The sequence below is a fragment of the Onychomys torridus genome, chromosome 8 (assembly GCF_903995425.1).
Source record: "Onychomys torridus chromosome 8, mOncTor1.1, whole genome shotgun sequence".
In the NCBI taxonomy this organism is placed as follows: Eukaryota; Metazoa; Chordata; class Mammalia; order Rodentia; family Cricetidae; genus Onychomys; species Onychomys torridus.
The window spans coordinates 25,025,579-25,049,675 of NC_050450.1; the positions used below are offsets into that span (position 1 = coordinate 25,025,579).

The 24,097-nt window shown below is 44.1% G+C and overlaps 1 protein-coding gene across 13 annotated transcripts in view; it reads right to left on the minus strand.

Moving 5' to 3' along the window:
- The window catches only part of Tenm2 (teneurin transmembrane protein 2), a 1,224,381-nt gene that overhangs the window by 191,867 nt on the left and 1,008,417 nt on the right, over nt 1-24,097 (minus strand). For 11 of the 13 annotated variants that reach the window (XM_036195999.1, XM_036196007.1, XM_036196004.1 and 8 more), the window contains 2 exons: nt 20,728-20,850; nt 7,308-7,513 (listed from right to left, as the gene is read on the minus strand). In XM_036195999.1, coding sequence (XP_036051892.1) covers nt 7,308-7,513; nt 20,728-20,850 — 329 coding nt within the window. The remainder of the gene's footprint in view (nt 1-7,307; nt 7,514-20,727; nt 20,851-24,097) is intronic. The other 2 variants (XM_036196006.1, XM_036196005.1) reach the window with 1 other exon arrangement.

Sequence of the window (24,097 nt, forward strand, 5' to 3'; positions counted from 1 at the left end):
AAGCTAGAGTTATCTAGGAAGAGGAACCACAGGTTAGATAATGCCTCTGTCTGATTGCCTGTAAGCCAATCTATAGAGTACTTTCTTGATTAATGATTGATGTAGGAAGGCTCAGCTTACTGGAGGCAGTGCTACCCCTGGGTTTCTGGCTTGGGTGCTAGAAGAAAGCTGGATGAGCAAGTTATGGGGAGCAAACCAGTAAACAGAGTTCTTCCTTGGTCCCTGCTTTAGTTCCTGCCTTGAGTTCCTGTTCTGACTGCCCTTCATGATGGACTATGACCAAGATGTGAAACCAGACTAACCCCTTCCTACCCAAGCTGCTTTGGGTCATGGTGTTTTATCACACAAAAGAGAGCTAACTAAGGCACAGGGTTTGCCGGTGAATTGCCCCCACACCAGCTCTCCCACTGAATTCAAATATTCCTTGCTGATTTTTTTCTAACCACTCAGAGAGTGTCCCCGACTCTGGTGGCAATTAGGGTGATACCAGTTCACCACTGGGGGCGCCTTGAGAAAGTCCTTTCTAAAAGCACTTTCAGACCTTCAGGAAAAACTGCAATGGATTACACAAGATCTTCCTAACACAGACAACTGTAAAAACATGCCTACCTCACAATGGTAAAGAACATCTTCTTAGGGGCTTCTGCAAAGTGCTCAGCAATGTCCTAGACGGCTGACTGCAAGTCCTGCTTTTACCCCCAGCCTACTGCACTCAAGGGACAGGCCCAGGAGAGCCCAGTGGATTGGTACCTGGACCTACAGAGGGCAGACAGGTAGTGGCGAGGTAATATAGCCAGACAGTTGAGAGAATCAGTAGCCCCTATATCCCAGAGTCCCACCTTGGCTTGAAACTACAGCCAAGCCTACTTAGCAGGGCAAGAAAGTAGGGGATAAGGAAAAAGAGAGTGCCTTTCCCAACAAGGCTCTGAGACAGATCAGGATGGGCTGGAGGCAGGAAAAGCTAACACCACTAGTCACCATTCACACATTTGCTTTAAAAATATGTCATTAGGAGGATGCTGTGGATGAGGACAAACAGGAATGTTTCTTTGCTCAGCTCACCCCTTTGATCTGAGTTCACACAGGCCCATTCTGTCATATTTGCATCTATTTGGTACGATCATGAGGCAGTTGGTGGTCTCTTGAACAGTTCTCTGCTGTTGGTTCCTGTACGTAACCCGTGGAGTGTTTGTTTCTGCCACAGGAGCATCTCAGCACAAGCGAGGAGCTGCAGGCTCCCCTTCCATCTTTCTGCTGCTGCTCCATGCCTAGTACCTCCTGGCAATCAAGCCTCTGAACACACGTTCAAATTGCCGCTGGAAGTCACTGGGCTCCTGGCTCCATCAGTCTGAGTGATGAAGTAGGCATTTTTAATATTTGCTAAACAGGATTGTGGAGAAGGTGAAGTCTCGGCAGGGCTCCCAAGCGGTAACTGCATCTTGTTGTCTCAGGTTAATCATGTACCTAATTTGCCGATTATTGACTTGTTCTCGCAAAGGGTTTTCCTTGGCTTGACATATCAGCAGCAATCAGTGATGAACTGTCAAGCAAACTTGCTCGCTGCCTTAACCACCCAAGATCCGGACTTGCAGCAACAGACTCTGATCTGAGATTTCCTCTGATGCCTAGCCCTGAAGCCTGGTCACATGATTATTTTTCTTCCTCAGCCTGATCTGTGCTGTTTCTTGAACCAAGGTTCAGCAAATCTGACACAAGTTTTTAGGATTTCAAATATTTGGCAAGATCCAGCCGACTTTGGCTGTACACACACCATCCCCATAAGGATTTGAGTTGATCGGTTAAGACTGATATTTTCTTCACTGCATCTTTAAAAAAAACAAAAAACACCCCCCCCCAAAAAAAACCCCCACAATGTAGGATGCCAAAAATTCTGCATTTAAAGCACAAAGATAGCATCCTTTCTAACTGATGATGTTTGAGAAGTGATAAGAACTAATTTATGGAGGGTGCAAGACAATGAATTTGTCACTGATATAGTTCTCCCATGGGTAGGCATGGTGTACGCTCTTGGGAGAATCTAGCATGGTAAACTAGTTTCATAAAGGTTTATTTGTAGGAGTATACACAGACCAGCCACCAGGACTGTCATCACACTGTGAGTGCTTTTCTTTCATATTTTGGACCCTCTTCTTCTGGGACGATCACTGACTACCCCTCTGAAGCTATGGTGTGACTTGTGGGCAATAAGAGAAGGGACGTAGGTTTCATGTGTCACAGGATTCTTCAGGCATAGGTGTGCCTTCCCATCTCCCCTTCCCTTGCCATGGGGAGCTGGCCGTGCACCTGCTACTAGAGGCTTTGTAGTTCTGTGTCCTTGAATCAGAGGATGATGCCAAACAGTCTTCGTTAACTGAAGAGGAACACAGGAAGCAGGGATCCGATTGGTGCTGATGTCCACAGTGAGATAACTCCTTTGGTGTGTGTGTGTGGGGTGCTGTGCTGTGAGCAATACAAAGTAGCGTCAAAGAGAGGGTTTTAGCAATAGTTTTGGCCTCCGTCTAAGGATGTGTAGCAATCTTCCCTGAGCTGTGATGACCACAAGTATGTCCAAGCATTGCCAATGTCTCTGTCTATGATGGGCATCAGGGCAGGTCACAATCTCTCCTAGTGGAGAATCACTGAACACCAGACTAAGCAAGAAACAGCATTTGCTATTTTAAGCCACTGGACTGTCAGGCTTTTTTTTTTTTTTTTTTTTTTTTTTAACTGCCAAGGATATGCTTTGCTAGAGCAAACATGTATAAACATTTAGCCAAAGGGGACTACTTCAAATTAGGAGTAGTTTTACTTTCTCCTTTTTGTTTCTTGAAATTTTCAGCAATGAAAACATAGTTTGTTTTTCAGTAAGAAGAAAATAATGAAGAAATTAATTTTATTTTTAAACCCTGTATTTGCATAATTACTTGTCTGAATTAGTGGTTTTATTACATACACACACACACACACACACACACACACACACACACACACACATAGGCACAGATACACATATGGTTTTTGGAGATGATTGTACTGTACTGGGGATCGAACCCAGGACTTTTCACATGCTAGTAGAGTACTTTTCCATCTCAGTTTCCAGTGCTGAAGTCCAATGGGATACACACTATTGTTTTTCCCAGACTTTAGTTTACCAAGGCTTTCCATATCTTCCCTGCTGTTCTGTCTATGGTTACATAACTACTACAATGTTGTGGGGCAGGCGGCATAGGTAAGGTTAAGAATCTGTTTCCAGCCGCTTGGTGATGGCATGGCATGCCTCCATCCAGAAGCTCTTTGTCTAACTGCAGATCTTCCTCACCTATGCCATGGCACTTCTATATCTTCTGTAAAAAGCCAGTTTGAGAAAAAGTCAGCTGGGACTGACTCTGAATCTTGGAAAATTTAAGCAGGTTTTAAAAAAAAAAGAATTCTCATTTGTGTTTAATATCCTTGGACAAGGGTACTAAACTTGTAGTCTCTTGGTCAGAGCAAGATCCTCTATAAAATTTAAACATAGCCATTTCATGCAACACAGTCAATGGAATTTCATCCCCTTTCCCCTCCCTTTCTTTCTCTTTTTCCAGCTCAAATGAGTCACCTTGGCTAGACTGCCAATCCCCATAGAACTTATGTTCCTTGATAGGATATGCCAATAGAAATGAGAAATTCTATAATAGCTTGAGACGTGTGGTAGTCACCTATCCCTGCAAAGAGCTAAGCACTGTCTCCTCTAGGAAATGTAGCTCATCAAATGGACATGAATGCATGTAATGTCAGGGAGTGAGTGTAAGGATGTGCATGCAGTATTTTTCTCCCTCCTTTCCCCCTTTAGAGCAGTGCCCTGATAGTGTACCTGTCTTGTGTATTTCTGGGCATCTATAGTATGCTGTGCTTACCTGACCCCTCAACATACCCTGCATTGCAACATTGGCAGATGGACTGAAATCCCAGCTCCTATCAGCTCTTTGCTATTCATTTCCCTTCCCTTGAAGTGTATGCTGGGGCTGTCCCTGGAGTGGAGCTATTTTGAGAGGATGATCGCTAGAACAATCACAAGCTTGGCAGGAGATGGACAGTGTGGGTAGAGCCACAAAGGAAGAAAAGACATTGTCGTTGAGGACTGGAGTCCTGAATGTCAGAACAGCAGGGAAACTGAGTGGAGTGTGTCTGTGGCTGCTGTCTGCTATCACTCCGTTGCAGGGCCTTCATATTGACTTGCTGTAATCACAACTTTCCCAGGCTCTTGTAGCCAGAGCTTGCAAGGCAAAGGAGAACAGCGGTGAGGAGGCAACGTTTGCCTTAGCACGGCTCCTTGCAGCTGACTAGCTGAGAGGAAAGTCATGCTCAGCTATGCCCAGAGGCACATTGGTCCATTCCCAAATCACGCCAACAAGCAGATTTCACCACTGTAAATCCTTCATTACTGCTACAGCAGAACCAGTGGAGCCTGAAGGTCAAGCAGAGCCCCTAACAATCTGTATACCTTCCCAGGCGAGCATCCTGCTGCCTGGCCAGAAGCTGCCTTGGGGACCCCTCTCAGCTGAGTTCCTCTTTCTCTGGATGAGGGTCTCTCTGGAGAGCAGCTGTCTGCTTGGTCAGGGACAGTGTTCACTCATCTCTGGATAATCCATGCCTAGCCCAATAAATATGTTTTTTCTGGATGGATGGATGGATGGAGGACTCATTGATTACCACTTTACATATTGGTCCCAATAGCATGCACTGGGTATGGTAATAAAAACCTACACAGCCCTCCCTGCTCAAAAACGAAATCGCCCTTGGAGTCCTTATATCGATCATTGCAGGCTATAAAGATGGGATTACAAATAAGTTTCATCTCGAGAGCCAACACTGGTCGATTAGTAGTGGCTGCCTTGAGAGTTGTGTGGGGAGGTATTTGTGTACTGGGCTCAGTGAGGAAAAGTGCTGTCATTGATTAGCAATGTCTGCTCTGAACCAAAGACAAGGATATGGTGGCCTGATAGCTTCCTGTTTGCCAATGATTTTAAAGCCTTAATTTCTTCTGATAGAATTTTCTAGATGAGTATCATTCCAGCACATTTCAAAGCCAGCTTTCACTGGACATCTGCATGCTTTCCTTTCACAGTGTGCTTTCTAAGGTACTTTATATTTTTGCTAGATTTGAGGGCAAATGAGGCAGGGAAAACTGGGCTCTTCTCAGAAAATGTAATTCTTGTTGGAAAAGAAATTCAAGCTAGGTAGGTGTTAATTCAGTCCAAATGGTATGCATAATGAAATATATACCAGGAAGACACAGGGCGATAAATATGAGTTCCATAAGAAAGTCTACTTTCCTTATTCCTAACTCTGGCAATAATCTCCCTTTTCCATTGCCAAGGATTTCCCAAGGAACTCCATTTCGGGTATCACAGAGAAATGTCACTGGATACCAGTTCCACACATCACTCTTCCCAGATACAATGGTCTATTACCTAGTGTGACTTTAATGAAACGACTTTTCAATATAAGGCACCACAAAATTAACTTCTAAGCCAATCAAAGTAGGCTAGATATTAGTAGGGTGGCACATCTTTAAAAACAATAATTCATGTAACATAAATTTAACTTTTAAAAAAATCTCAGTGGTTTTAGTTCATTCACTGTTAGGCCACCACCTCAGTTAAGTTCAAAGTAGTTCCATCACCCCTGCAAGAACTTGTGTTCCAGTTAGAAATCAGTCTCCACTAGAAAACAATCATCCTAAGTGAGGTAACCCAGACCCAGAAAGACAAGCGTGGTATATACTCACTCATAAGTTGATATTAGCTGTAAAGTAAAGGATACCCATGCTACCATCCACAAACTCAGAGAGGCTAGGTAACAAGGAGGGCCCAAGGGGGGTAGGATGCATGGATCTCCCTGGTAAGGGGAAATAGAACAGATCTCCTGGGGGATACTGGGGGCAGGTAGGCACGGGACCTTGGGAGTTGGGTTGGGGGGTGTGCAGAGGAGGACAGTGCTGTGAGAGATGACTGGAAAGGGAGCTTTGTGGAGTTGGGTAGAAGCCTGATGCAAGGGAAACTCCCAGGAGTTTACAAGGATGACCCAGCTAAGTCTCTGGGCAGCAGTGGATACATAGCCTGAATTGGCCATCCCCTGTGATCAGAGAGACTTCATCTAGTGCCTGGTTGAGGCAGACTCCACATGGCCAAACATTGGGCCATGCTCAGGGACTCCTGCTGAGGAGAGGGAGGAAGGATTGTAGGGAACAGGGGTGGGGTGGGGGTGGGGGGGGGGGGGGGGGTGGGGGTGGGGGGCATCAGGAACATCACAGGAAAACCTACAGAAACCGCTAGGCTGGCTCATATGAACTCACAGAGTCTGAACCAACAACCAGAGAGCCTGCATGGGACTGACCTAGGCCCTCTACACATATGTGACAGTTGTATAGCTTGGTCTATATGTGGGACTCCCAGGGCAATGGGAGCCAGGGCTGTCCCTAATGCTTTGACTGGCTCTTGGGAACCTATTCCTCATGCTTGCCCAGCCTGAATACGGGGTGGGGTGTGTGTGTGCTTGGTCTTATGGCAGCTTGATATGCTATGCTTTCATAAAGCCCATGGGAGGCCTGCCTCTTTCTGAGCAATTACAGAGGAGGGTTGGATTGGGAGGGGGTTGAAGGAGAAGGAATGGGAGGAGAGGAGGAAGGTGAGGCTGCAGTCAGGATGTAAAATAAGTAAAAAAAAAAAAAAATCAGGCTCCAATTCCCTGGCAACTGCTCACCTACCTTCCGCATCTATGGATTTTCAAAATCTATGGATTTTGTCTTTATAGTTTATAAATAAAATTGTACAACACAGGCCTTTTGCATCTGACTTTCTTCATTTAGCATAGTGTACCCATTCATGCTATATCAAATCACAACACTCTACTCCTCTTTATATCTGAGTAATATTCCATTGTATAGCCACACCACAATGTTTATCCAGTCATCCGTCATTTGGACACTAATGTTGCTTTTTACTCTTTGGCTATGAATAATGCCGTAGTGAACATTAGTGTTTTCTATGGAACAGGATGCGTTCACTTCTCTCCAAGCATACACCTACAAGAGGAAGTTCTCGGTCCTATGGCAATTCTTCAACCATCATTCTCAATAACTGGCCAACCTTACTCTGTAGAGGCTGAACTATTTTCATTCCTGACAGGAATATACAGGGGCTGCAGTTTCTCCAGGTCCTTGTCAATACTTGTGGTTATCTGTGATTAATTATAGGCATTTGAGTGGGCACAAAGCAATGCACCCGCACATGTTACCCACTTGGTTCCATCAGGTGTGGCCGTACCTGTGCATGAGACGGTGGCAGTCCTCTCCTTATGTAGACACCAAAGAGGGCGTCCTTCCCCAGGGAGATGTTGAACTTTAGGAACTGGGGCTGACTGATGTGAATCTGTGACCTCCAAAACACCCCTGGTGGGACTTCCTGTGTCACCCGTCGGCCAACTTCCGCTTCGCCGCTGTCTATGCTGCTGTTTCTCAATGACCAGGGCACTAGGACAGAGGAATAGATATCGAGTCAATGACATTTGTATACGTTAGTTGACCATACATTCATGTTTAATTACATGCCAGAAGTTTTTGTTGTTGTTGTTTCAAGATTAAGATAAAATGCATTCTCATTAAGTGATAGCTAAGACATTGAGGATTTAAACAAAAAAGCCATAAATTCATACCTCAGGGCATCTGAGACCCTGGCACAGTGGTTTTTTTGTTTGTTTGTTTGTTTGTTTTGTTTTGTCTTTAGAAATTCTATTATTAATCTCTTTCACGTACTCTTTTTTTGGTTTGTTGTTTTTCAAGACAAGATTTCTCTGTGTAGCTTTGCACCTTTTCTGGAACTCACTCTGTAGCCCAGGCTGGTCTCGAACTCACAGAGATCTGCCTGCCTCTGCCTCCCAAGTGCTGGGATTACAGGCATATGCCACCAACGCCCGGCTCTATTATTAATCTCAACTGATCAAATATAGGAAGAGCCAGAGTCTGAGAAGGAGACATGAAATCCCACCTCCCATATAAAAAAACCAGGAGGGAGGGGATGGCCATGTTAATTTGGAACCATGTTTAATTTTTTGAAGCCTTTCATTACTCTTTCTAGACAGAAACAAGTCCAACCTACTCTGATACTTGGAACGACAACCAGTCCCAAATCCAAAATAAATGAAAAAGCTCCGCAGAAAGCGAAGACAGCACAGGATGCTGGATTGGCTCCTTCCTCAAGGAGGAAAGGGTGGAAGGGCCATGAGAAGTCACACCTTTGCCTTGTGACTTTGACACGAAATGGTTACACTCTTTTGGTTGCTGATCCTGAAAATTTCAATTGCCCATGCACAGCCTTCCTCAGCCAGCACTTGAATAACAGAAGTTTGGTTAAACAAAACAAAACACCCCACAAAAAACCCCAAAACCAAAACTTTTTTCTACCTTTCTTCTTTACTTTTCCTTTCGTCCTCATACTTTTTCCTTCCCGTCCCCCACTCTTCTCCTCTGTCTTCCTCCTTTCTTGAGACAAGGTCTTTCTCTGTAGCCCAGGTTGGCATGGAACTCACTCTATATAAGCCCAGGCTAGTCATGACTTATGGCAGTGCCCCTGCATCAGCCTTCCAAGTGCTAGGATGACAGGCATGAACCAGCACGCTCAGCTTGCTACATCTAAGTTGAGAGGGGATTGCTTCCTAAGAGTGAACTAGCTCTCGGTCTGTCCTTCTGAAGATGCTTTCTTTTGCAAGCAGAGAAAAGGGAGAAGCTGAGATCACTTGCCCCAGAGTAGCAAGTTAATTTCTCTGTTGGTTCATCATTTTCCCTGGTAGAACTTGGTTGCATAGATGTCATTTGTGATGACCTCAAACAGATTCAACCAAGGCAGGAAATATAAAAAACCCACATCTTACCAGCTTCCTGGCTCAAGAGCTTCTGAGCCAACGGAAACCAACCATAGAAAGAAGTTATTTTTGTGTCTGTTCCTTTCTAGGAGTGTGGATCTCACTGGCGGCCCTGTTCTTAGAACATCTTCAGCCTGGACAAAGGAGACTGGTCAAGTTCCCTTCCATGCTCTACAGTGATGGACAGCCCGGAAACATCTCTGCCTGTATATACAATCTTCGCACACTGTCCAGGGTCTGGACAGGTATAAAAACTTAGAGAACTGCCGGAGGGGACTGGCTTTAAAGATGAGTGACCCTCTCTGACTCAGCAGAGCTGGCTTTGTCTCCATAACCAACTATACCAGGACGAGACTCTTATGTGTCTTGACCTTAGTTTCCTCATTTGTAAAATGGGCAGCTAATACTTATGGAATTCAGAAAGTCTTTCATGTGTAAATTATGAAAGACCAGAGTGCCTTGAATGCATGAAGCCCAACCATGAGGACGATTTGTTTCTATTCAGCTCAGTAGCAGATCAACAGGGACTTAGGCTGGTGGCCCTCAGGACAATGAAACTAGGCAATGGGCTCCAGAGGGGAGTTTGGAAGTTCACATCTGATAAGAGAAACACACTGAGAAGTGGTTTGTACCAATAGAAGCAGAGTAGCTAGTGTGCCAGGAACCCTGGCTGAATGCTGGCTGTGTCCAGCTGGCACTAACTACATATCACAAGGGGGAACATGGGGGGAGTATAGGAGAGCAGAGGCTCTGGCTGCATTGCCTCATGTCTTAGCTTGGATGCTTGCTAAATGTGCCGGCTTTCTGTGCCTCAGTTTCCCTGCCTGTCTAGTGGTGACACTACTATTACTTGTTTCATAGGGCTGTTATGAGGAGTCAGTGAGGAGATCCACACAGAGCTCTCAGAATCATTTCTGGCACAAAGTTAAGTATTGTCTAAGGCTTTTAACCTCAACGTCTATTGTTAATTTGAGGGATTTCTGAAATCATGGTGAGCCGAGGAGAAAAATTTTTGTTTTCACAAGTTGGTCAGAGGCTGTGAGTACCGTAAATTGAAAACTTTTTCTTTAAAAACGTTGCTTTTGTCAGAGTTCCCTACCCAAATTAAAGCCTCTGGGGGCGCAGAATGTTATATTAAACAAGGACCCAGTGGGGAAGGAATGAAATAAGGAACAAAAAAACATCACACAAGAGCACCAAGAACCACTGTGGACAAGAACAGCTGCAGGCTTTGAATAGAGACCCAAGCAAACACAAGCAAAGAGTTATGACAAGTGAGGAAAATGCATTGACACTGAGGGAGCTTTGAAGACTCAAGCTCTACCCAAGCTCGATCTCTAAGCTTAATAGTGCTTGCAGTTTAAATGGATAGGTGACAGATGTTCTGGCACATCTGTGGGCCTCAGAACTGCTGGGCTAACAGCAGGCTGGGCAACACAGGCTGGTGATCTGCCACCAGCAGCTTGTGGTGGCCTCTGGAAACCTAAGTGAATTCTGACGAGTGGCTCACTGGAGACGTGGGTGGGAGCAGGCTTCCACAGTGGTTGCTCTGGAGAAATCCAGAAAAGAAGCCTCAGAGCCCTGGAGTCACAGGATCCCCCTTTCTTGTCCAGGACCCCACCTGTGGCCGTCAGTGGGTAGAGACTACCTACTCAGTAGCCATGCCCCTTGACATTTTAGATGGTCCCCTTCTTCATCTGTCACCCTCCAAATGAGACATGGCATGTCGGGGATGGACTATGAGTTTGGGGGGCCAGCTTGACAGGGCTCAAGTCCTGGCTTCCACGCAGTGTGACTTCTAGCATATTGTTTAACCTCTCTGGGCCTCCAGTCCTCTGTTGTAAAATGGAAACCATATATAGTGGGGACAATGAGTGGCCACACAGAACAAACACCAGGCCCAGAACACAGTATTAGCAAAATAAACGAGGTCAGTTGCAGGCTAGAAGAATGAGCTTAAACTTAGGACTCTGGGCCTGACCCCCCAGGTCAATGGCAGCCCTGTCTTGAACACACAGTCCCGACCCTCGGTGTCTCACTTTGCTGGGACACAGCCTGCAGTACTTGCTAATGCCGCTGGGGGGCTCTGCTGGTCTCCTCAGCACTCTGCCTAGCTGTTTTCCCTAGGTGGGAGAGGGGCTAAATGTGCCCCGCCCTATGTCCTGCACACCTTGAATCACTCTGCACTACTCCTGTTGAATGGGCCTCTGCTCCACCTGCCCATCTGGTGAGTAATTTTCAGCAAAGCCCTGTGACAAGTGGGTGATGGGAGAGCCTTGAGGAAGATTTGCTTTGAAGACTTGCATGTAAGCTGAACTTTTTTTTTTTTCAAAAAAACAAAATTACCTTTCAAGAACTCTACATGGAATTTGCTATTTAAAGAACTTTCCTTGTGGACTGTTTGGAAGAATTGGGAGTAACGTTCTGGTATATCTTTCCTACCAACTCTAATTAATAAACAAATATACCAGGAGACATGGGATACAGTGGAAAGGCCCATAAGATAAAGAATCAAAAGCCATGGGTTCTGGCACTGAACAATCTTGAGGCTTTTGTGGAAGGGTAGGTGGAAATAAATTATCTTGAGTTGAATCCCATCCTTGCTGCTAAAAGACCAGTTTTAGGATGTCTAGCTCTCAGGGTTTCAATGTCCTTCTGAGTGTAAGAGTGGTATGGACTCAGAGACATGTTAAGTGGCTTCTACTCCTGCCTTCTATGCTCTGTAGAGCAGGCTTCGAGAGTCATTCTTTAAACAAGGAGTCTGTAGGGGTGTGTGCGTGGCTGGGAAGGGCTTCCATCAGCAGACCATGACGGGGACCATCAAAAAGCTGGTTTATGGGGTCTTTAATTTTAACAAACTCAGTGGCCTTGACAGATCTACTAGTAGCTGGCCTTCTAGTTTGTTTCCCTGTTGCTGTGATAAAAGCAACTTGGGGAAGACAGGGTTTATTTGGCTTACATATCCTGGTCACAGTCCATTCTTGATGGAGGTGTGGGTCGGAACTGAAGCAGGAGCAGAAGCCAGGAGCCATGGAAGAAAGCTGCTTAATAGTTTGTTACTGATTCTGCTCAACCTGCTTCCTTATACAAGCCAGGACCACCCGTCCAGGAGAGGCACCACCCACAGTGGGATGAGCCCTCCCCCATCAATTAGCAGTCAAGAAAACACCCCACAGATGTGCCTGCAGGCAAATCTGATGGAGGCAATACCTCAACTGAGGTTCTCTCTTCCCATGTGTCTCAAGCTGACAACCACAAATAGTCATTACAGATGGTAAACAAAATCTTCAAAACTGATTTCCCAGGGTGTGCAACTGAATGATGAGTTTGCAACCCCTTTTTCTTCTCTAGAGGTATATATATATATATATATACACACACACACATACATACACATACATTCACATATGTAATTTTTATTTTGAAATAACTTCAGATGTAAAATAATTTCAAGTGAGACATGGAATTTCTGTAGTCTTTAACTCAGATTCTTCAAATATTATACATATTAGTTTTAGCATCATTTTCCCTCTCCATATGTGTGTGTATATCTATATATACACATATATGTATATGTATGCGTGCAGTCAAATCTCTATATCTGGGGGTTCGACTTATGAGGATTCAATGAAATAGAGATCAAAACTATCTGAAAAGATATATCTGTATGAAACACATGCATTAAACACTTTTTTCTTGGAATTGCCTGAATAGTACATGTGGAGATGATTTAATATATAGGGAAGGATATGCCTAGGTTATACAAATATTACATTTTATATAGGGGTCTTGGGGACCCACAGATTTTTGGTATCTGGAGAAGACTGGAGCCATCCTCCTGAGACACAGAGCGATCTCCTCTCTCTCTCTCTCTCCTCTCTCTCTCTCTGTGTGTGTGTGTGTGTGTGTGTGTGTGTGTGTGTGTGTGTGTATGTAGTTTTTTCCTCCTTGCAAACATTGAGAATCAGTTACAGATAAAGCCCTCTTTTACCTTTGCATGCTTCCATGTATTCATCTTAAATCAGAGATAGCATTTTTAAGAACCACAGTGCAGTGATCAAACCCAGGAAACTCACCTTGCTACTGTGCAACGTTTAGTTCACAGACCTCATTCTCATTTGCTGGTGGTCACAGTAACAGCCTTTATAGCAAAAGAAAGAATTTTCTACTCTTAAAAAAAAATAAAAGTAGATGTATTAAAAGTTGCAGTTTTAAAAACAATGAAAGAGGGAAGGAAAGAGGTTAAAGACTAGGAATTGCCACAGCTTGCATGGGGACCCATCTAATAGATCATGTGGCTACAGGCAGGTTAAGTGCTGGGCCTGTGTCTGGGAGCATAGATCTCTGTTTTTCTCTTAGAACAAAGAGACAGCAAAGCTGGACTGGATCCCCCAAATAAAGGTTTGAACCAAGGGTCTCCCTAGCCACACTGCTCTCCTAGGACAAGCACATAGCTGGTCCCTAACAGGACACCATGGAGAGACAAGAACATAGCTGGTGCCTAACAGGACACCGTAGAGAGACAGATAGTGGGGGAAGAAGAAGAAGAGGACTCAATCTCTATGAACAGAATGGATAACCTCACATAGAGAAATGTAGAGGTCTCAAGGAGGCTTGGTAGGGTTCAACAGTCCCAGATGTGGACCTCAGCACCAGTAATTACCAGCTCTATGCCTCTGAGCTAGTCACTACCCTTGTTTGATTCTGTCTTCCCATCTGAATAATGGACTTCTGAGGATGCAATCATTGACATGTTGAAGACATGCTAGTGTTTCTGCTTCCTTGCCTGTCTGTCACAGTACTCCCTTAAGTCAGCTAGAACTGGCAACTCAGATTTGAAGGCTCAACTTGTAATGGTATCATTTCATATCTAGACTGCCCAGAGTATGCACAATTAATAAAAAGAGGCCCAAGGGCTGGAGTGGGGCTTTACAAAGCCACAGACATTTTTTCCAGAGCAGCTGAAATCAATGAACAACGAACAGCCAGTATGGTTGCAGCCTGTCAGGGGCAGTGCATAGGTCATGCATATTAAGATATGAGGGCCAGAGCAATCAAACCTACAAGTCTGGAGGTTCCAAATGGCTCCAGCTGCTCATGTGAGCAGCTCTGTGCACCTGCCTGAGTGAAGGGCAGCCAGACTTTACTTAGTTAACAATGATGAATGAACATCCTCAGCATTTGGCTGGGTCATCTTATACTCAAGCAATAAATATTTATTAAGCATCCGCTGTGCTACTAAATAAACTTTGGTCCACACAGAGCTGGGATGTATGTCATATTCTCATCCCATATTCCAACAGCTGAGGTAGTCTGAAGTCCTGGGTCACATGACTGAGTTGGGGACCTCCAGAGAAGAGACATGACAGAGAATCCTGTGATCGTGGGTAAGTAGGCCCAGTGTGACTGGGTATTGGACAATGGCCAGGAAAGACATTCTGGCAAGCAAGGCCCTTGCCTCCCAAAGCTGGGGTCTCCATGGGAGTCTTGTCTATCCATGAGGTACACAATGAAAAGTGGAGATGGTGGTCGTTTTTCCCAAGAGGCAGATGTCTGAGAGCCTCTGGTTCTGGATAGCACACCTCCAGCCTATGGATGAGATTTGTGGTGTTTCTGAAGTAACACTCTGATGATCAATTTTACATGATCATCCAACTCTATCACTCCATGGAAGATTGCTCATGTAAATGTGAAACTACTGCCTACTTCTGACACATGTACCTAAAATTTCAACCAGTTAAATAAGACTGATGTTAGGAAAATGACAGTCTTCCACAGCTGCATTAGGACTAATCATTTCAGAACGTGGTACCATAACTCATTTATGGAAACAGAGAAGTTATTCCCCAAACAAGTGATAAAGGGAATGGACTCGTAGTTATACCAGGGAAATGAGGCCTCATATTAATACTTCCTAACTTCCCTGAGCTCCAGAGACTCCTCCACATAAATCTGCCTCACAGATTATTCTGCCTCACATATTTTTATCTATTACAAATAAAGTTGAATTCAGAAGATTGCCTCAGTCATTACACTTCGTTTCCATTTATTTGGGCATCAGAACAACCATCTGAGGCTTCCGTTTAGCCAACAGGTAACTAAAGAGCTCCTGTAAGGACCTGAGATTAGTGGCTAAGAAATACAGCTGGTTTGGGCTGTCATCAGCCTCATCAGCCTGTCACTGAATGGCTCTTCTTGGGAAGGGATTCCCAGAGTGAGAGACCCTGCTCATGTGATGGTGTTCACAACACTGTGCAGGATGATTCTTATAAAATCCTTCAGGTCTAGAGACTATATATGGCCTTCACATATTGCCTTAGATAAAAGTGGTCAATTCTTCACTACCTCTAGTCAAATATTTATACCTCTGACCCTTCAGTGAACTCACCTTGCCTCAATGTGCTGCTTGGTTTATTAGTGTTGTTGATGGCAGCTAAATGTACGGAATAGATATACGCGGCATATGATGTTTTGATAGCCTGGCGCTTTCCCCATTATTCAGATGGGAAGACCAGGGTTGATGAAAGTTATGTGACTTGCTTACAGCCCTCTAGCTCTTCGGTGGTAGGGCTGGGATTAAAAAACGTAGTCTAGCAGACTCAAAACCCCATATATCTAATTACTAGGTAGACTGTGTTTCAGAACCCACACTAGAGGATCTCCAGAAGAGAATCCAGAAGGAGAAGAGCTCTGGGTGTATTGACCCCGTGAAAGAAGGGTGGCCAGTGAGAGGAAAGGCAAATTCAGCATGGAGGAAAAATGATCGGCTCATTTGGACCGATGTTAAGCCAAAATGATGCTAGGAAGAACAAGTTACACACCTTAGAGCTAGGGTCAGAAACCCATCTTTGTGACACATTTAATTGGGACCCAGCTGTAAGAGTGGTAGAACAAGACTCTAAGAATGACAGGAATTGCATCTACTTAAGCTACAGGCGTATTTGCTAATGGTTATGCTATAAGGTGATGTTTGACCCCTTGTCCTTCTGGGAACATCACCAACTTTGGAAAAGTCCCATGCAGAGAAGTGATCATTTGAAACCCTGAGCTGTGTGTATTGAGAGGCTGAGTGACAGGAGCCAGAGGAAGAATTACCAACCTCCCTGCGAATCTGGCTCCTAGTACCATGCATTAAGCCAACGAGTAAAAATCATTATGAAGTTTTTGCTGAAAGGGCAAGTGTAGAAAAACATGTTTCTAAACAGAATAACAGTCTTTGCCATTTTTTCCAACTTGCATACCATCTGGAAATTCTGATTTTTTTCAAAGGGTAGGAAAGAAATGTGCTTCAGGCACAAATAAATGTTTACAGCTGAGTTATAAACCGAGAATGGTAGGGCTTACAACAGGCAGGCTGGTGGTGATGGAGCTCAAAGCTGCAGGAGATAAATAATGCTTGGGGATCTGGCCAGCTTATGTTACACATCGACCCCTTGGAAGGGGAAGTCTTGCTTCCCATTGACCTCATCCAGTGAGGGACAAAAGCATCACCCAGGACTTGTGTTAATTCTTAGTAGCTAAGGAGAGGCAAATGAAGTAACATTATTGTCTGTCTGTCTTGCCATTCTGAAAGCAGCCTTCCCTTCTGGACAGCTCAGAATCTCATTGGAAGTGGCAGCCTGTGGAGATGTATTAAATGGACCAACCAAGAGAAGTGATGGTGACTTTAATGATGACAATGATTCATAGGTTGTGTGTCAAGTGCATGATACCACAACAGTGTTCTGCAAGAGCTATCTCATTTATGCTAGACTACAAGCTTGTCAAGGAGTGCCATTCAACAGATGAAAAACTCAAGGCTAGGAATGGATGAATGACCTGAATAAATAAAGTTAGCTCAGTGCACAGGGATGTAGCTGGCATTTGTGTTCAGTCAAATCAGCACCAGTATTCTACACTGATTTACAGGATTTTTCAATGAAAGTAATGTGTACATGACCAGTGCTTGGTGAAGAAAGAGAAATAATTTGGGTACAGGAAAGGTTCTAGAGAAGTAGAAATAAGTTTGGAAATGATATGGGAGAGTCATTAACATTTTTTTCTTTAATTAAAGGGTAAAATTGCAAATACTGCACCCGTTTGCCTCCACAGTTGTATGGGCCTGGCTATACACCAATAGAGACTGTCATCACAATGCATGGTCAGCCAGATTTGGTCCATGAGATATAGTTTGCTAACCCTAGTGACACAGAGGACATTAGGAATACAAAATGACTGATGGGTTTTGAGAATGATCCATGAAATTCTACTTGAGACTATATTCTTTCTTAAGATCAGTGCACAAACCCAAAGCCAGTGACATGCCCTAGTAAAGCTCTTGTATACCTTATTTCTGGGCACAAGCAATCAAGCTGGATCCCTTTATGCTATCTGACCAGGTCAGAATACTGTATCGAATCTTCATTCTCAAGGCTTATCTAATCCCAGATCTATAGAAAAAGCACTCTGTGTCCCTCTAATGAAGATGTATGAGTTCATTCCTTTGAACATAGAAATACACTCGAGACGGTGAGTGATTCTGGCAGTCCACGTGTAACTCCTACTCGATGTGGAACCTAAGACCATCTACATTAAGGTTTAATTGAAAGAGATTGGAAGAAAAATAAACCACCAACAACGGTAAATGGGAAAGGAAGAGGAAGACACAGCCCTAAGAATACACTCTCCTAACTAATGAATGGAGAGCTGTTTCCACTATCATATCAGAGTGTGGAGGCTGTCCTGTCTATTAGAAGCCTTTCCAAACCTGCACAATGTAAATACTCCTGCAGACCAACTAATGAAATCTCTATCGATAGACCATCTTAGATGGGCCTCACATGCTCGTGTTTTGCTTACATTTTAATTTGCTCCTGCTGGATACTTACCCAGTAATTGCTTAATAAGATTAACCTCCCTGGCAATGTGTGGTGAATCTTGATTAAAACATCGGAGTGAAGGATTATCCTATACCACAAAAAATTGAGGGGGTGTTATTTAATTAACTTATTGCCAATATGTCTTGATTGTCTCTTTGAAACAGTGGGAAAGTGGTCGATGGGAATTGATTTGGGTTATCTAAATGTATAGAATTGGTGAGTGAGGAATGGCGAGGTCACTGGGTCTAGAAATTCAAATCTCAAGTCACTCAAGGACATTAACAATCTTTCCTGTTATGTTACAAAGACTTCCTGCCTTTAAGCTCTAAGAGGCAATCCGGTATTTTCAGTCATCACCCGAGTACTGTTTGGGCATTTGGAAAGAAAAGGTATGGAGTTTTATTTCATTTTTAAGCAATTTTGAAATTTCACCCTTTTTATAAAGACCCAATGGGCAAAACACGCAGGACAGTGCTTGGGCAAATAGCCTCCCTGTCCCATAACTCACCTGGAAAAGATAAGAAGTGGTGGTGTACACAGGTTGTACTTGATGTTTTAAGGCACACTGTACAGGAAAGGTGAAGACTCTGGTCTTTCCGAAGTTACAATGGAAAGGAAATGCTCATTTGTTACCTTAGAGCAGTGGTTCCCAATGTGTGGGTCGTGACCCCTTTGACAAACTTTTATCTCCAAAAATATTTACATTATGATTCATAACAGTAGCAAAATTACAGTTATAAAGTAGCAATGAAAATAATTTTATGGTTGGAGTGGGTCACCACAACATGAGAAACTGTATTAAATGGCCAAAGCATTAGGAAGGTTGAGAATCACTGCCTTAGAGACAAATATTCCTAAGGCTTGCTCTCAAAGGAGTTTTTCTCCATTGTCTGACCACAACAGTGTAGAATGTTATAGATGCATGGGGCTGGGAAATGGGGTATAAAGACACAAGGAAAAGGGGCTATGTTCATTTCTAGAGGCCTGTGAAGATCACAGGGTCCCGAGGTGAAGGTTACTAATTTAAAAGCATCCATGCACAACTTCAGAATGCTTCTATCTCTTTATCCCATGCCCAATGGGATAAACTGCATCTTTACTTTCAACTGTGCACGCTGATTTGCCTGAAAGGAAAGGGGTGTTGACTTGGTGTTAAAGAAAAGTAATGGGTAAATGTAGCAGAGACTACTGATACTGGAGAGAGCCACCCGACTGGTACTCTGCGCTGAGGTGATTCTTCATGCTAGGGGGCTAGTTAGTGTACTGTGAGTCATTTAACACTGCTCCCAGGCTTAACCCACTAGTTAAACCTCCTCCAATTGTGACAGTAAAAAAAACCTCCTACCAGTCATTGTCAAATGTCTCCCAAGGGGCAAAAATGAGAGGCACTATTGTCAAGGAAAAGGGAAGGAGTGGGGTCAAGTACTGGAGGTGAATAGATTTCAGATCTGAGGACAATAAATTCGGCTCTGGGCTTTGTGGTCAGTTAAAGCAGAACAGGGTCAGTTAGGGTGAGATATCCTCTTTATTTTGAGACCTGGTTTTACCTACTCAATAATGGAAAGCACATCATTTCATCCTCAGATAAAACTTTTTCATGCTTACTTAAAGGTAATTTAGTGTTATGATTATGACAGATGAGAAGGCTGATTCTTAAAGACTGGATAAAAAGGCAGAAGTCATACCTGAAGGTGTAGGGCAGCTCTGGGGAGAATGATTTAAAGACCATTAGCATATCAGGATAAGGAATACACACCTGAGGCAGGGGGGATGCTGGAGTCTTCTCAGCAGAAAGCATGAGATACAAGAAAAGCCAACTTCCTGTCCAAAAATGTACATTGCACAGACTTGAATTCAGGTTTGTACCTGTCCTGTGTCCTTGGGTGAAGTTTCTAGAACATTCTGGGCCTGAATGTCTCAGAGAGGATTTTCCTACTTTTGGAGCTGAAGTTACATTATGCTCTGCTGGGCATAGGATAGATGCCTTATAAAGACTCCTTCCCTTGCCTTTAAAAGTTCCTGTGGTGTATTCTAAAAAAATCGTGTGTGTGTGTGTGTGTGTGTGTGTGTGTGTGTGTGTGTGTATACTGTGATTAAGAAATAGACTGAATAATTATGTTTGGAGAAGCCTGTTCCATACAGTTCTGGATATGATTTCCATCCTGAATTATTCAAATGCCATGAAATCGCCAAATGCCAGTCCTGCTAGCTGCGCCATTGGCTGCTCCTGTCTTTTAATTGCTCCTGTGCCCACCTCCCCATGGTTCTGTTTTTCTCTCCTCTTTTTTAGCACCTTGTTAGCACCTATTTTTTTCCCCTACAAGAATACAGTGATTGCCTCAATGAACATTTCTATTGTCCCCCTCACTGCTCTGAAAAGAGAAGCTTTGTTGCTGAGTTGTCAAAACTCTTCTATTCTCCCCAAAGCAGAACAGCTCTGTCTCTCCCTCTCCCTCTCTCTCTCAAGGCAAGCCAGGCGAGCCTACTCCCTGGGGAGGCTATATCTCTCCTTGTGGGAGAGGGACCAAGGCTAGTGGCTTGTACTGCCAGCTGCTTCCTGACTTCTGATTAGGCAGGTTTTTGCTGCTGCTGCTGCTGCTGCTGCTCCAGCTGCTGCTGCTGCTGCTGCTCCTGCTCAGGCCTCGGGATGCATTCAAGCATACCACATGGTGCCAGTTGCTGTAGATAGCATAGGTATGCACACTGCTTAGAGCAGGCTCTGTGCCAGATTCAAGAGACTCCAGCCAGACACAGCTAACAGACAGGAACAGCAAACAGCTTTTAAACTTGGGCACCTATGAAAGGCAGTCATTTTTTTTCCTTTTCCTTTCACTTTCTTTTTCCTTTTTTTTTTTTTTTTTTTTTTTTGCATGCCTTCCAAGATTTGGATTAAAAAACCTGAAGCAGCTGGCGAGAGCCCTGAATTTTCCTGTGACCTCAATAGGGCAAGCAGCAGCTGGAACCTCACCTTTGCCTCCAGATGGCACTGTTACCACATCATCGTTTCCTGGTAAGCCGGTCCTTACGCCATTGTTAAAGGTGTGTCCATCTGCCGGCTGCAGTTGCCAATTGAGTCCGAGCAGATGCATTGCTGCAGGAGAGACAAAGTAATGAAAATATGAATAGATAATTCAGCAATGCAAATGTCAAGGGGGAGGGCCAGGTGCCTTTTTCCAAGCAATTGCCTTTTAAGGAAACTGCAGTTCAAAAATGGCTTGCCCCAGGCATCCAGGATTAGCTAAATACAGAAAGCAGCTATCCAAGAGTTTCTGCCTCCTTTGCTCTGGAGCAGCTCCCAGCTTCGGGGTCGGCACCCCTCGTGGGAAGTGGAGGAGGGAGGTGACACAGGGTAGGTCTGCTCTTTCAGGATGGGCTACTCTATCACTTGCCTGCTTGCCCTCAAACCTGCTTTTAGACAGGTGCATGGACAAAGGCTGGCTTCTCCCAGCTACTCATAATGGGAGTTAAGTTCAAAAACAAGGCTCCACTGCTGCCATCTGACTGGCCCTGAAATGCCAATGCCAACACAACCAGAGGTGTCTGCAGTCGCGTTAGCCCACTTAGAAGCATGCTACCTAACCATGCCAAACTTTCTTTGCCCCTCTCTTTTAGCATGTTGTGGAATTGCTGAAGGGTGTGTGTGTGTGTGTGTGTGTGTGTGTGTGTGTGTGTGTGTGTATGCATTTGTGTGTATGTGTGGAATAGTGGTAGAGCCTTTTCCAGAAAAAAAAAGCAAAACAAACAAGATTATTCGGTTTCCCCAAGTATGAAATGACACAGAGATGGGATGCCCAGAAGCCTTGCTCTCAGGAGACAAGCATGTTTTCAGAGGTCGATTTCCATGTACACCTCACCCTCCAGGCAGCCTTCTAGTCTTGTTACTTAGCTTGGGCAGAGACCCAGTTAGTTTATAAAACCCAGTATAGCATCCATTCCCATGGATCCTGGTTTTATTGTTATTGAGGGGAGGAAAACACCTGTCTTGTTTCCAAGCCCTCATCTAAGAAAAGCTTCATTTGTAAATAAATAAGGAGTCCATTCCCCTGCATATTTCCCACACAAACAATGACTGTGCCCTGTCTGTCTGGCATTTCAATGGGCACAGGTTGATGCCTGTTGCCACATTCACAGCTCGGCAGGAGAGAAAGGGCTGTTGACAGCAAAGTTCTGAGTTTGATGTGGGGATGGGAGAAACAATTAACCACAGGAAACACAATTAACAATGCTTAGGAAATTGTTCACATAGCAATTAATTCTGCATGCCTACCACCACTTAAAGTCAGGCTGCATTCTATTAAGGTTAAAATCCTATCTGCACACAATGCGGCTTAGATTGATGGCTGCAGATTAAGGTGGTAAGGTACCTGGCAGAGTATGTGTCTGCTTTTTACTCACAGGCTTCTCCACCTCAAAACCACATTTCCCATCTCTACATTTCCATGAGGTGCAAGGCCCACGGCTGCAACTTTCCCAGATGATAAATACTAATAAGAATAAGTGACATTTACTGTACTCTTTCTGTTGAGGTAACACCTAATTTTCTCCTGCAGTTTATCCGTTATATGTAGGTCACTTACTTGAAGAGACTAGAGTCTATTGCCTCAAATAATGACATATTTTCACCATACAGAGGTCAGGAAATGAGAAGTAATCGTGGTTGCTTCAAGATAACGATACCTTCTGATTTGTAATTACCAGGTGAAGGGAGCCAAGGAATTAGCTGTTTTAAAATGATTTTTCAAAAAAGAAAAAAAAAAAAAAAAGAAAAGCCTGATACCATTGGGTTGTCGGAGCTCGCCTGGAGCCAGCTGCTACTGTGCCAAAGCAGCTCCTCTTTGGAGGAAGGTCCCTGAGTACTGAGACAGATGCCACCACAAAGTATCACAGGTGCAGCTAAGGCCCCAGCCTAACAAAGCTTTGATGCTCATGTCTATAAAAAAAGCAGTGGGTCCTGGCAGGCAATGACGACAGCCTCCCCAGTGCCCTATCCATGTGCAACTGCTCCCTTCACACACTGCTCAGGCTTGTCACTCCAAGGTACAGGGTACCTTTCCACTGTCAGCTTCGGGAGAATAGTAGACAGAACGGCAATCTTACTGAGCATAAAGGGGACACTCATAATACGATCTTCCATTTTCAAGGATGTCTTCCCTCGTGCCTCCTTAACTTTTTGTTTGTTTGTTTTGTTTCTAGTGGAGCTCTTTATTATTGTTATTATCATCATCATCATTAACAAAAGTATTCAAGCAATAGCATGAGGTCAAAGGGGTTAGGGAGAGAGTATGTGAGTCACTGCTCAGACAACTCTGTGAGTGACTAGGGAAAAAAAGGGAGATAAAGACAAGGAAAGGGGAAAAGCCCAATCACAAGACCTGGCCACCAGCAGAGGCTCTGTTCAAAGGTGAAACTGAAGTTCAGGAAGTTTCCATCATTGAGCTGAATGCTAAGTAAGTGAGAACTATCCCCAGGGCACAGCTACCTTTTCTTACATTGAGGGAGGGGCACCGGAGCAGGCTTTTGTTGGCTTTTTGTTTTGTATGTGTTCGCATTCTTGATCAGCTGTTTGTTCCTTGGTCTCTGACTTGAGGAACAAAATGAGACTATTGTGTGGGAACAGACTGAAGTTGGGAGCTGGGAACTAAATGAGTCTCCTGACTAATGAGAGCTTTGCTTCTTCTGCCGCTACTGACTGGTTCTATGGTTTGGGCTGAGGAGTCATCTCTCCATCCATCTCTCCTTTTCCCTTTTGTAAAAGTTCCCTTCACAGGTGGAATAAAGGCAGCTTGCAGGGGCCAAAGAGGGTTATGCCTAGCTCCATGGAAGAGCTGGCAGTGTCTCAAACATAGACAGCACATTCACATTTTTTAGGATAGGAAATAGTACATGGGGACATACTTGGATGCTTGGACTATAGAACATTGTATGCTTCTAAAAAAAACCAGTGTATAGGAAGAGGGAATAAGGATGGAATATTATGGGTAGCAAAATGGACTAGAGTATAAAGAGAAGGCTATTTTGATCCTCAGTATATCTTATACCTGCTGTCAATCGCTGAGCACTGACATAAACATTATCTTAAAGAGTTCCAGGTAGGTACACTACCATGACACTCAGTCACAGATGAGGGAAGTATTGACTATGAAGTTCTTACCGTTGGGGGGATTTTAGAATCAGAGTAGAACTATGCTGGGGATGTGGTGCCTCTTTCACACTTCATAGAGATCTGGCTACAAAGTCCATGGGAAGACAACACCTCAGAATCCATCATCGGTAAAGTGTGGCCGTTCGCTGTCTGTATCACTGCTGCCTGGGAGAGCTTTTATTCCTTTTTACGGTTG